Raw genomic sequence first — 14,253 nt, forward strand, 5'->3', positions numbered from 1 at the left:
GAGGCTTTAATTATTCTTCAGTAACTCTCATTTAAGAGTCACAAGCTACTGTGGATTCACATTGAGTTAACGCTTAATAAAGCACTTAGATTGGTGCCTAGCACATAGTGTAAGTGCTAAATTGTTATTAATATGATAATCTTAGAGTTCAACTGAACTTCTGAAAGAAGGAAAACCTCTGAGACTTTAAGTTTGCAGCTGGCATATAATGAGGCAATAATGCTGGCCTAGGGCTCTCTCCTACAAGAATCTGCAACATAGTACCAAAAACTTTTTCTATTGGGTATGTAGAGAAACTAAGGTAAAGATGGGAAGAGAGTAAAAGAGCTTCTTCAGAAACAAGTCTCCCCCTAAAAGTTCTCAACACAAAGGGAAAAAAAATTGTAACTATATAAGTGGATGGACGTTAACTTATTGTGTTGATCACTTCACAATACATAAATATATGAAGTCATTCTGCTGTACACCTTAAAACTTATACAAAGTTGTATGTCAGTTATACCTCAATAAAACTGGGGAGAAAGTCTTCCATAAATTCTCATAACACTTTGGAACCTATTTTCTTGCTTTGTGAGCAGTTCTGCTAAGTGATTGTAATTATGTATACATTTTATCTCCTCAACTAAACTGCACTCAAATTCATTCATTCAACAAATATTCCACCAGCCCCTTCACATGCCAGACACCCTTCCCAGTACCAGGGACACATCATGGGCAAAACTAAAATGGCTGTGCTTATGGAGCTTATGCACTTGATGAGGGAGGCCAGCCATAAACACGGTGTAAAAGTAATTACAGTCTGCTAGAGAACACTAAGTATGTGGGGGTTCTTTAAAAACCTCGAGGAAATGGGGGTGGCATTTTTTAAGTGGTCAGGATGAGCTGCATGAAGAAGATATTACTGAAATGGACTGGGGTCCAGTTGGGCAGAGTTCTAGGAAGGGATGGTAATGGTGACTCTCTTGAGGGCACCTATCAAAGCTTAATCACCAAAAGTCTAGCAGAGTTACTTGTATGTGGTAAATACTCAGTAACGGTTTACTGATTAAACAAAGCTCAAGGTCTTGGCTAAAACCACATACCAGATTGAAGATGGTCAAGAATGATTTGTCTTTAGCATATCAAAACTATGATTTCTACTGAAGCACCAGAGTGTCGGAGCCTTATTCCTAAAAGAAAACACTGAATAATCAGTATGAACACAGTGGAGGTTATTATAAATGACTATTACCATTTGGGGGAAAAAAAAGAAAACAGAACAATATCTCCTCAAGAAACTTACTTTCACTAATCAGCCTTCCATTATTTTAAATCTCCAGTCAGCACTTACTTTCCAAGGTACCCTTAGATATGTTTCTCAATTGGCCTTGGCTTTCTTCCAAAGAAGTTTTATGTACCATGATAAACACCGTATTTGTCTCCTTTTTTTGGTCTTTTTAGGGCCACACCAGCAGCATATGGAAGTTCCCAGGCTAGGGGTTCAATCAGAGCTATAGCTGCCGGCCTACACCACAGCCACAGCCACAGCAATGTGGGGTCCTAGCCATATATGTGACCTACACCACAGCTCAAGGCAACACCGGATCCTTTACCCACTGAGCGAGGAAAGGGATCAAACCTGTGTCCTCATGGATGCTAGTTGGGTTTGTTAACCACTGAGCCAGGACAGGAACTCCAGCACTGTATTTGTCACGAAGGACTTTGCCTTTTTATTTAATTTTAGGTATAAAATGACAGAACTAGCCCAAATATGTATATGTTTGAATTCAGTGATTAATGCATAATTACACTCTACTTACAAACTGTTGCTGAGCAATAAATTATATTTCAACTTACATACAGCAATGTTAACACAAGTAAACTTTTTCCAATAAATTATTTCACACAGGTATATGCTCATGAATCTATTTAATTGTTCAAACTGTGCTAGAGAACACATATTTTGGTATACATAATTTGTTAGAGTAAGTTACAACAGAGATGATTTCCAATGGGGATTTCTTACACTATCCTGATTATCAAATAAAAATTGTTTTAAAAAAATCTGTATCATTTTCTCCGAAATATGTTATGGCAAAATATATCCTTCAAATATACATTTAATTATGTCACTTTTGGATAATTGGTTTCATAAATATTAGAGATCCCATTTTAAATAATTTTATGAATCTTTCTAAAACATGTTTTCCAATTATTCTTCTTCTAATGAAGACAAATACATTGACTTATATTTACATATAAATTTTCTCTACACAGTGATACTTTTTAAAAGAGATTAATATGGAATATGCAAAAGCTCAGGCTCTCCAGGGCAAAGCCAAAAAAAAAAAAAGGAAGGAAAAATTACTCTGAGTTTTATTTTCTCCCTTTGCCTGTTTTTTTAAATGTAGTAATTTACCTTTAAAATAACAATGTTATTATTTCAATCATTGGGCAGAGAGAAGGAATGAGTTTTACATTATCCCCCTAAAAAAAAAAAATCATAGTTTCAAATTCATTGGTAGTAAACTGATTAACTACCTGAATGGAAATGGAGAGCCTTTCAAGATAAGGAGTTGTGCAGCCTGTAAGGATTAAATTAGTCAGGATAGCAGGAATCCGGGGTCAAGGCTGTTTGCACCATTTTGGTCTGTCCATCATAGGTAAATGGGACCGTGTTTGTGTAGCACTTGTTTCTGTCATAAGCATAGCAGGTCTCAATGTCGTCATCACATAAATTGCTCTGGGTGGCAGTAACGATTTGATTATCCAGCTCCACTTCTGTAAGATCACATTTCTTACAGCTGAAAAACAAATATACACTTTAGACAATCCGCATCAAATGTTGTGTCAGAATCTAAGTGACTACTTCTATCCAAAATCAACTGGTGCTAACAAAGGGTGACTCCTTTCAGACTTCAGCTGCTCTATAATACAGAATTATTTATGTAATTTTTCAATCTTTAGTTGAAATAAGCAATATAATTAATAATAGCTTATATGACTGTGTACATCATACAACGTCTACTCTGTTAGGTTTATTCCCAACTGTAAACTAGGATTAAATGAGTTACTTATAGTAACAAAGAAGGAAGGGTTTTTTTTTTAATTTTTATGTTGGATTCTATAATTTCCAAAGAAATACCCACATGTTAATGTCTGAAATCCAACTATTGAACTATAAAGACAAACCAGCCCTTTCTATACCAATGGCAGTGATTTCTTCTTTAGAATAAATTTATAGCTAACATTTAATTGTGATAAAGTTTTAAGAATTTATGATATCTAATAATTAACATAGGAATTAATATATTCAAAAGTTCAAAATGTATTGGTAAATGTTTATACCCCAATATGTTGTCAAAACATTCTTACTAACAAATTTAATTATAAGTGATTGACTTCAATATCTACATTAGTATGAAGGAAAATTTCTTACAGGTCAGACAAATGGTACACAAAATTGGTTCTCAGTGGTGAGGTGGGATCAGAGATATTCTCCCTGTTGTTCAGAGGAACACTAAAAAAAAAAGAGAGAGAGAGAAGGAAAAAAGAAAAACGATGAAACTAACAAATATTGCTATTTTTGGTAATGGATACATTGCTATATTAAGCACTGCTTACTATTAATATTAACTACATTAATAGCAATACTTACTATTTCATTTGGACCTTTAGGAAATTTAGCACTCTATAAGCACTCTTTAGTAATACTTTTATTCAGAGTTCACAGTAATTGCTAAATTTTAAACATGTTACTTCAAAATACATCTCACAGCAACTCCTCTGTCAACTATCTTTGATTACCTGGCAAATCCCTGCTTTTCCATTAAAAAGAAGCTCAAGTTTTACTTTCTCTGTGATGATCACCTTGATCCCACCCACACCTATCAATAAACTCCTTCCTCTGTACCGTCATTAAAGTTCGTATGCCTTTTTTAACCAAAGCCACATCAGGGTTGCTTATCTACAGAGTTGATTCTAGACTCTATAAATTCCTTGAGGCAAGAACATTTATGTATTCCTAGTGCCTTGCTATATGGGTGGCATATAGGATATGTTCAATGTAAAATGAATAGACATATATTAATATCTACAATTTAGAAATGCAGTAATTATAAATCAGGGGCATAAAGCTGGAACTACATGCAATCCAGACCTCTTGATTTGGAGATGTTCCATGAAAAACTAGATAACACATCAATTCATTTAGGTGATTTCATTAACTTTCACATTTTTTCATCTATGTCATCGCTACTTTTCATTTGCACCCCTCTCTACCAAAAGATACAGAGAAAAACGTGTGTTTTCTAACTTTGCATTTGGCAATACCATCCACGTAGATATTTAAGCCAGAAACTTGGATACCATGCCGCAGTCTTCCCTGTCATGAATATGAATACCTAGTCCATCTCACAGTTCAGTTGATTCTAATTCTTTGAATCTGTGAAATCCAACCACTTAATTCAGGACACCATAGTTTCTCTCCAAGATTATATAGCAATACCTTCCTTCAGTCTTGACCCTTCCAACATATTAGCCACATTATTGCCAAAATGATCTTTCCAAAATACAAGCCTGATTTCCTTCTCTACTTAAAACCTACATTGTCTCACCACAGAAAACAGGGTGTCATTAAAATGGCTTAGATGGCACTACATGATAGACCTCTATCATCCCAGCTTCATCTCTCACCATGCTGCACTTTTTAATACCATGGGCCAGCTGAAAAAGAGACTGCTTACAATTCCACACGCTTACCTTGCTTTTCTCCAAAGCTTAAAAATAACAAAAACTGTGACAGTTCTAACATTTACTAAGTACTAAGTGTGCCTGGGACTGTGCTAAGCATGTTAACCTGATGAACTCATGATCCTTTTCCTAGAATGATCTGCCTTACCTATCAACCCTGCCGTTTTCCACACACATTTGCCCAACTAACTCCAGTTCAGCCAGCTAACAGCCACCACCCACTACCACATCCATCACTTACTCCAAATACCCCTTTCCTGACTCCCACCTCCCCCAAAGACTGGACTGGAGGTCCCTCCTTCATGCTCCTATAACATCTTATGCCAGTTGCTGTCATAGCATTTACAATACTGTATTGTAATTGCCCTTCCAATTATTTAAAGTTTCCTACTAGACTGTAAATTCTTTGATGGCATGGACTGTGTTTTGTATAAATATTGTATCCCCAGCTCCAATCCTCAGTGGCTTTCATAAGCACTCAATAAATATTTGTCGGAGTTCCTGTCATGGCTCAGCAGTAACGAACCCGACTAGCATCCATGAAGACGCAGGTTCGATCCCTGACCTCGCTCAGTGAGTTAAGGATCTGGCATTGCCCTGAGCTGTGGTGTGGGTCATAGACGCAGCACAGATCCCATGTTGCTGTGTTGCTGTGGTGTAGGCCTGCAGCTGAAGCTCCAATTCGATCCCTAGCCCAGGAACTTCCATATGCCATGGGTATGGCCTTAAAAAGACAGAAAAGAAAAAAAAAAAAAAAAAAAACCTTTGTCAAATGAATGAATGAATGGATTTATTCCTTATTACATTACAAAATCTCTAGTAACATCAGAAAATGCTTTAAGTAACGAGAAAAGAAGGGGGAATAAATATGTATGAGTGTTTCACTGTGTTTATACACTACTATATTTAATCCTCCCAACCCTAAGTATATATGTATACATACATAATACATATTTACATAATTTTTCCTTTTTTTCAGTTTAGGAAACAGGCTCAAATTATTAAGTAGCTTGCCCTAAGTCACGTCATTAGTAAGTATGAAGCTGAAAATAATGCCATAATGATACAGCAATGATAATAGAACTCTCAAAAATAAGATTAGGGCAGCATCAATACCCATCAGGGAAATGGCATGAAGTAACTGAATTACCTGATTTCAATAAAAAATATATCATAAAAAGAATTATGTCTCAGAAGAAAAAAAATGAATTAGAGAATTCTAGAGTACCATTTTTAAATCTGCCCCCTGGAGATTTAAACATAAGATAGTCATTCCTCTTCAACATGGTTTAGGCACCAGTGTGATGAATGCCATCACCCCAAGTTACATGCTTCTCTAATTATTCTATGCCTAACAGGGAGCTACGTTATATGGACTTTGAGTGGTCAAAGAAAACTTGCTAGAGGAAGTGATGTCTAAGCTAAGATGTGCAGGTTGAGGAGTCAGCCAGGCTAAGAGAGGTGGGAGAAGGAGTTCTTCAAGCAGAGGAACTAGCATATGCAAAAAAGAGAAGAGGAAGGAAGGACTGTGAGTGTGGGGAAATAAAGGGACTGCAGTGTTGCTGGATTTTCAAACATAAGGTTAAAAAAAAAAAAAAGTGGTACTGGAAGAGCTTAAGACTTACATTGAGTGCTATAGGTTAGGCTGAGACGTGTAATTCATCCTACTAACAAACAATGTTGGGGGAACCACCAAAGGGATTTTAGGAAGAAAATGTGCCAGGAACTACACAGTCTTTAAAAGGAATAGATCTTCCCAATTTATCTTTACAGTAACCCTATAAGATACACATTACTTTTCTATTAGTATGTAAAGATGAGAAAGTTGAAGTTTAGAGTGGAAAAGTAACTAGCATACCAGAGCACATAGCTATTAAGTGACACAGCGAAACAAATTCTCAAATATATTATACTTCTCCCATTGATTAAATGGGGTTGAATGCTTTGTTCTATTCCAACAAAGGGTTCTTGCTTTGGGGAGGAGGGGACTATTCCAGGCAGAAGTGGTTCAAAAGAAAGACATTAATGACTGCATACAACAGGAATCTCATTTCTGAAATACTAGTAGCATTTTTTCACTTGAATATGACTCTCACAGCTTATAACTTAGACTATGTGTAAAATGAAATGAATATCTGAAGTCCAATGTTCAATTTAGTCGATTTGATTAATTTACCTTACCTCACCTTTAGACAGTTGAGTACAAGGTGAAATACTCTGTAGTCCACATGTGGTACAAAACAAAGCTTTTAGTGTTATCTGGAGTTTCAATTTGAACTGATCAAGGGCAACTAAAAGTTCTGATTCAAATTGAAATAACTCCATATAAATAGGGCATGCTGATGACTAGATCCAATCTTCAGTTATTATTTGATCTAGCTGGCTACCTTTAGGTTGTCTGGAAAACTTTGTTCCTGCTCGTAATTTCTACATACTTAGTCAAGCCCATTAACCAGATTGAATGTGTAAGGTGCTACACATCAAAAAGAGGATTACAGATACAGGTACAACCAATCACTTGTACCAGAAATTATCTCTGCTCACAACATGAAAAAATGAAATGTGAAACAGCACGCACATAATTCTGATGTTTCTCTCCACAATGTCTTGACTAGGGTCTTCAGCAGAGCGGATGATCCTGGAAGTAATCCGGGCACACTTACATTTGTTATCAACAAGGACGGTACTTTCTTCTTCATCTTGGGCTTGAAAGATAAAACAGGTTAAGAAGAGAGGGAAATGAAAGTCTGTCTTTATACTTTGTATTGAGTTAATTTATCTTCTATGTTTTATGTTTGACAGGTTTCAGCATTCTCCACTATTCTCTTTCCTAATCTAAAATAGCTAAGTGGAACCTCATAGAGTAGTGAAGGAAATTCAAATGAACTCCAAAAGGAATTTTCTGTTTCTTTTGACCAGTGTGTGGAAACCTGAGCTGAAAGAATTCTGGTTTTAATCTAATGCTTTTAATAGCAGTACAATGCTCTGCATGATGGAGCTTTGTAAAAATCAGCACCAAATGCCAAAATGATAGAGAAAACAAAAATCTAGGCTGGATCTCTCCCAGACCAAAGCAATTCATTCAAAAGCGAACAAAAAATAACATTAACCTTTATAAACCCAGTTTGAAGTGCCACATCCTTCCTAAACTCCCATGTACATATTTTTTCCTTAGACTGAATAAGAATATGCCTGTTTTCCCCAAGATAACTTTATTTTGTAAGACTTTAAATATTCTCCACTATAATTTTCCTAAACTTAAATATATTCTTCTTTTGAATAATAACAATCAGATTATCATAGTATAATCATTTAATCCAGCAAAATAACAAGTGCTATATTTATTAATATTTCTTATAAGAATTATTTTTAAAGATACAGTTTATCTAACTATAAAGTGCTATAAGTTTGCTAGAACAATTTAGAAAATTTGTGAGGTGCAAATTTTATTTAATAGAATATGCATGTATATAGAAAAAATAATAATAAATAATAATATAATATAATTATATTGTAATAATAATAATATAATAAAAAATAAATGAATGAGTAAATACGCAAATGACTAGACTTAGATCAGTTAACAGATACTTGAAGAGTTAACAATAAAAAGCTTTAATAGTGCTAACTAGACAATAATAATGATGTTAAGCATCTTCTCAATTCCTATAATTCTAGCTAAGTGACCTCTCAAATTTCCTTCCATCAAGCCTCAATTAAAAAAATAAAGACTTAGCACATGAATTCAAGTTATAAAGGTTAAGTGATAAGGATACATAATTATAACTGGAACTCTAATTATTCCAGAGATGATCCCAGAGTAGAGAGGACCTAATTGCAGAATTTCAGTTTTAATGATAATAATCATTATAAAAACATTTTAATATCATTGTTATTGTACTTATAATTGTTTGAAGTACTTTAAAATGCATTATTATGCCATTATTCATAATTTCTTAATAAATCTTCTGATAAAAGTCTATTGGATATTGGAGAAGAAACATTACAAAGCCAGTTTAAAATAATGATATAATTATTAACATTTCAAAAAGAGTTCAAGATGACTTAAATTGTGTTCTCTTCCCTACTCCTGTATTCATGACTCTTAAATGTTTTTCTCAGTAAAGTACAAATGAGCATGAAATGCATGACCAAAATATAGATTGAGTATGTGACTTGACTATTAAGTCTTAAATAGAAAATATCTGTATTTTATTTATGGTATATATTATATTTTCTTGCCAGAAACCTAGGGGAAATAAACATCATTACTGCTATTACATAAAAATATTATGCAACCCTATACATCTACCAGAAAATGTACAAATACTTTCAACTCACCAAGAGTTACAAAGATTCTAACATTCTGTTTCATTGACAGGTACTATTTTTCCTAATAAACCTGTTATCATAGACTGTGCCCTACTTTATTCCAAAAGCAGCTAAGACATAGTAGGGGCTTAATAAACATTTATTTAATTTAATTAATCAGTTCAAACAAATAAGAAAATAGACTTAACAACATATACTAGATATGAACATAATAAGTTTACTAACAGGTGAGGCAGGCAGAATAGGATACTAGTTAGGAGTGTGGACTATAGCAGCAGATGTCCTGGGTTCTACCTACCACACGCTTGTTGTGTGACCTTAGGTAAGTTATTTCAGCTCTCTCAATTTCAACAGGTTCAATCATATGTCAGAAATAATAATAATACCTAACCTCAAATGGTTATTATGAAAATTAAATGGAGCAGTATACATAAAGCATAATGCCTAGAATATAGTATGTACTCAATAAATGATAGTTCTGTTATACATATATAGCTATATATGTTTTACACACATATTTATAGATATATAAGCATGTTCATAAACATATTTTATATATATATATATAGTACATATATTGTACATGGTTTACTACTACTATCTTTATGTTTTAAACATTATTAAAATTCATTATTATTAATTCTAAATTAGTATAAAATATATGTAAAATGACTATTCTAAATTATATCATACTCTGTTTTGAAATAAGAATAAGCCCCCAGGAGTTCCCGTCGTGGCGCAGTGGTTAACGAATCCGACTAGGAACCATGAGGTTGCAGGTTCGATCCCTGGCCTTGCTCAGTGGGTTAACGATCCGGCATTGCCGTGGGCTGTGGTGTAGGTCACAGACGTGGCTTGGATCCCACGTTGCTGCGGCTCTGGCGTAGGCCAGTGGCTATAGCTCCAATCGACCCCTAGCCTGGGAACCTCCATATGCCGCGGGAGCGGCCCAAGAAATGGCAAAAAGACAAAATAAATAAATAAATAAATAAAATTCCCTCTACACCCCATCTTAAAAAAAAAAAAAGAATAAGCCCCCAACAACAACAAAAAAAAATAAGCTCAGTGAGTGTTAGAACAATCCAGCCAAATTATATCACTTCTACTTCAAAGGCCCTTCTAGATGAAAATAAATTAAACACTGTGCTTCTATATTCAGAAAATAATTCATTTGCTACTGCAGTTGAAAAGTTAATAAATAAAATAACTGAAATTCAGCCATTAAGTTATATGAAATTTGTACATTAAACATTGTTAAAGGTTCATAATAAATCTGCAGGCTCAGATCCAGGAAAGCTGGTAGAACTAATACCAGTCTCTTTGGGGAAATAAAATCCTATCGCACTCTAACCTGCATTTACTGTAATTATTACCTCATTTATCCAGATTATAAATTTGAGACATTCAAGGAGAGGATTACTGATTTTCAAGATTCAGTATGGTTATTTGTATAATTATAGCTATCGATAACTTATCCAGAAATATCTATTTCCTTATTCTCTAGCCTGTAATATGCAATAAATATGAGAAGAGAAAAAAGAATAAAAATAATTACAATGCTAGTCTTGTCCATGTAAAGATCACTGCCCATACAAAGTTTACAGCATGTTAGAAAGAAGTAGACAGCTAGATGTCCAACCAGAGCACAAACATAAATGTTTAAATCTGAAGAACAGATCTGTGTTCTATTTTTCCCTTTATCTGGGTTCATTTTCAAAATACCACATACCTGTCACAAAAACAGCCTCAACAAAAATGACCAGGACTCCCCAGAAGAGCAAAGAGTTCTTCATCTTGACTTCACTTCTTTTGAAAAACTGGAGCTAAAGAGTCAGAGTTAAGGTGTGTGATCTATGAGGACTGTGCAAATGACGGTGCTTCTGCTTTCTTAAAATAACACTCCAGACAGCCAACAAATTAAGAACAATCACCACTGCGGTTGAAGTCTGAAATTTAAATGCTGCACTGAAAAGAAATGTATGGCTCATATTTACGTATTTTCTTCCAAAATATCCCCCAAAGCCATGTTTTGGTGCAATCACTTTTTATTTTATGGTTATTCTATGGAATTAAATCAGGAGGCCAATAATAATTTCAAGGAAGGATTCCATTAGGAATGTTTAAATAAGGAGTCTCAACATTATTATCTAGATAATAAAGTTTTTAAATTAAATCAAATATAATATGATATTTGTTGTTTCTGGAACAATAAATGATGGAGAGAGAAGGAGGAGGAAAGAATTAAAGCCACTTAATTCTTCAGTTCCAGTTTTATCTTATGCCAACTTTTCCTTCTAGTTCTTAATTAACCAAGCTACCAGGTTTAACATATACATATATTATAGACCACATATATAATATATACATATTCTCACTACTTTCAGCTATTTTATAAACTCAAACATGGAACTGGAATTAGAAACAGGTGGATGTTAGATTTATCAGTTGCCATGTTTTGATTTGATAGTATTAAGGCAGACCCTGTGTTTGCTCACCTGGTATACCTTCAGAATTATAAACCCAAGAAATGATGCTCAATTGGGATGCCTCTGTGGACAATGGAATCACTGCAATTATTTCCTGTAAACTTTTTTGTATTAATGAGCTTTTGGAAAGAGCATCATCTCCTACTCCAACATGCTAGAATGTCTCTTAGGCTGGGTTGGTTCCAAGAATATGCTGGCTACAGTTACATGCAACATCAAATTTACGTTACTTTAGGTTCTCAGTTCTCTAAGTTTTTAATAGTCTCTTAGCATTTTGAGAGTTACTAAAGAAATATTTCAGGACCATGAGTAAGCAAGCAGACCTCAGTTAAAAAAAGGCAGAATGAAAGCTATTAAAAGGCTGGCACATAACTGTATTCCTTCAATCAACATGTACTGAGTACCTAGCAAAAACGAGTGCCAGGCACTAAACATACAATATCATTACACTGTCAAACTTTCCCTCATTTTAATTTCTTCTGTCATGAGACTTAGAAACTATTTGAGGTTAAGAAAAATATACAGGATTCACATGAATAATTATATCTGATAGAAAAAGAAACATCTGAAAGCTCATTATTTTAGTGTATGATCAGGATGTCAAAACAAATATTAATCACTTAAGATCTTAAGGCATCTCATCTCATTTCTAAATAACTGATTTAATCTACCACTCCAAAAAAAAAAAAAAAGTAAGTAGAAGTTAGCCAGATGCATTTTTTTAACTATTACCTCCTTGAAAATAAACTCAAGGGTAGATTGTACCCCCAAAGCAAGTTAGATATATCCCTGGAGACAAATTAAAGCATCCTCCAAAACTTATTTTTTATAAAAGCAAAAACTGACATATAATTACCAAGCTAAAGAAAAGCTCTACATTTGACGTTTCCATTCTTTAAACCTTATAGTTTTGTAATTCCATTATGTAAGTCATGAATCTAAAAGTAAGTAATTTAATAAAAATAAAGCATAGACAGTGTCAGGCGGCACTTTTGCCACCAGAAAAGTGCTACCTATGCATGCAATATCAGATCAGGTACAGCGTTTTGTCAAGTGTGGTCCAGGGATCATCTTCCCTAGAATCACTTGGAGCACTATTCAAAAATGTGGATTTTTCTGGCTATACCAAATCACAATGTCTGGAGATATGACCTTGAAATATGTACTTTTAAAAGCCTTCCAGTTGACTCTGATGTGCACTAAAATTTGAAAATCAGTAGACTAGAAACCCGTGGGGAAGGGGGTAAGAGCTAGCAACATTAACTATGGAAGAGCAAGAAGCTAATAAAGGTAATTTTTTTTAACAAATGAGCTTATTTTGAAAAAACCACTTAGCTGAGTCTTCTATTTATTTATATTTATGTTTTATAGGGGGATTGTTTCATAACCTGTATATATATATATATATATATATATATATATATGTATATAATGAGTTAAATAATTGTGAGCTTAGCCACATGTTCTAAATTCTTCACCAAAAAAGAGGGTAATTTAGTCTCACCTTCTTTACTCCCACTCAAGTTTTGTTGCAAATTTTTCCTATACAGTAGACAGCCCGAGTTTGGAAAACCATCTGAAATGGGTGGATGTTTCACTTCCTCTGTACATAGCTTATTATATTTAGTATACTCAAATAATGACAAAGACTTGATTCTCTTGAGACACAGAGAATACACTCTCCTTGTTTTTTCCTCTTATCTCATTGACAACTTGCTGAATTTTCCTCTGAATATTAAGACTAACACAGCCTTTTCTTTTCCCTCATCCTCTCTCTGATTCATTTTATCTGATTCCATGGATTTGAATATAGGACATGCTGTGACTTTCAAATGTGTAACTGTAGACTTTACCTTGAGCACTGAGTTGCAAACTCCTGTATACAACTTTCTATCGGATATCTTCACCTGGCTATCTAACAGGTATCTAAAACTCAACCAGGCAAAACCATACTCTTGATGACCAAGCTACCTTCATATTTCCATTCCAACCTTTCTTCTCTAGTCTTCCTCAGCTCAGTAAATGGAACTCCATCCACCTTAAAGCAAAATTTCTTCTTTGATCCCTTTCTATTCTTCCCCTTCACATTTAATTTACCATCGTGTCTTCTTGATTTTATTCTCAAAATATATCCCAACTTTATCTGATTCTCTCCATTCTCACTGCCACCCTAGTCCAAGCCTCTAACCTCTTTCTACTACAATAGCTTTAGTAATAAAAAAATATTTTCGTTTGCCCCAGAGTTCACTAGCTGACAAACAAGAATGGCTAAGTATCCTAAATTCTTCCCCCCCTTTTTTTTTTTTTGTCTTTTTTTGTCTTTTTGCCTTTTCTAGGGCCACTTCCTCGGCATATGGAGATTCCCAGGCTAGGGGTCTAATCAGAGCTGTAGCCACCAGCCTACGCCAGAGCCATAGCAACGCGGGATCTGAGCCACGTCTGCAACCTACACCACAGCTCATGGCAACGCTGGATCCTTAACCCACTGAGTAAGGCCAGGGATCGAACCCAAAACCTCATGGTTCCTAGTCGGATTCGTTAACTACTGCACCACGACGGGAACTCCTTCTTCTTTTTTTTTTTTTTTTGTTTTTTTTTGTTTTTTTTTTTTTTGTTTGTTTTTTAATGGATGCATCTACGACATACGGAAGTTCCCAGGCTAGAGGCCGAATTGGAGCTATAGCTGCCAGCCTACACCATAGCC

General features: G+C 34.6%; 1 protein-coding gene across 1 annotated transcript; it reads right to left on the bottom strand.

Moving 5' to 3' along the window:
• On the bottom strand, positions 1,801-11,024 carry JCHAIN (joining chain of multimeric IgA and IgM). The gene is made up of 4 exons (XM_003356961.3): positions 10,793-11,024; positions 7,310-7,436; positions 3,419-3,499; positions 1,801-2,783 (listed from the first exon to the last, which is right to left on the bottom strand). The coding sequence occupies exons 1-4, from the start codon at positions 10,854-10,856 to the stop codon at positions 2,579-2,581; spliced, it is 477 nt and encodes a 158-aa protein (XP_003357009.1). The 5' UTR covers positions 10,857-11,024; the 3' UTR covers positions 1,801-2,578.

Source organism: Sus scrofa, chromosome 8, assembly GCF_000003025.6.
Source record: "Sus scrofa isolate TJ Tabasco breed Duroc chromosome 8, Sscrofa11.1, whole genome shotgun sequence".
NCBI lineage: Eukaryota > Metazoa > Chordata > Mammalia > Artiodactyla > Suidae > Sus > Sus scrofa.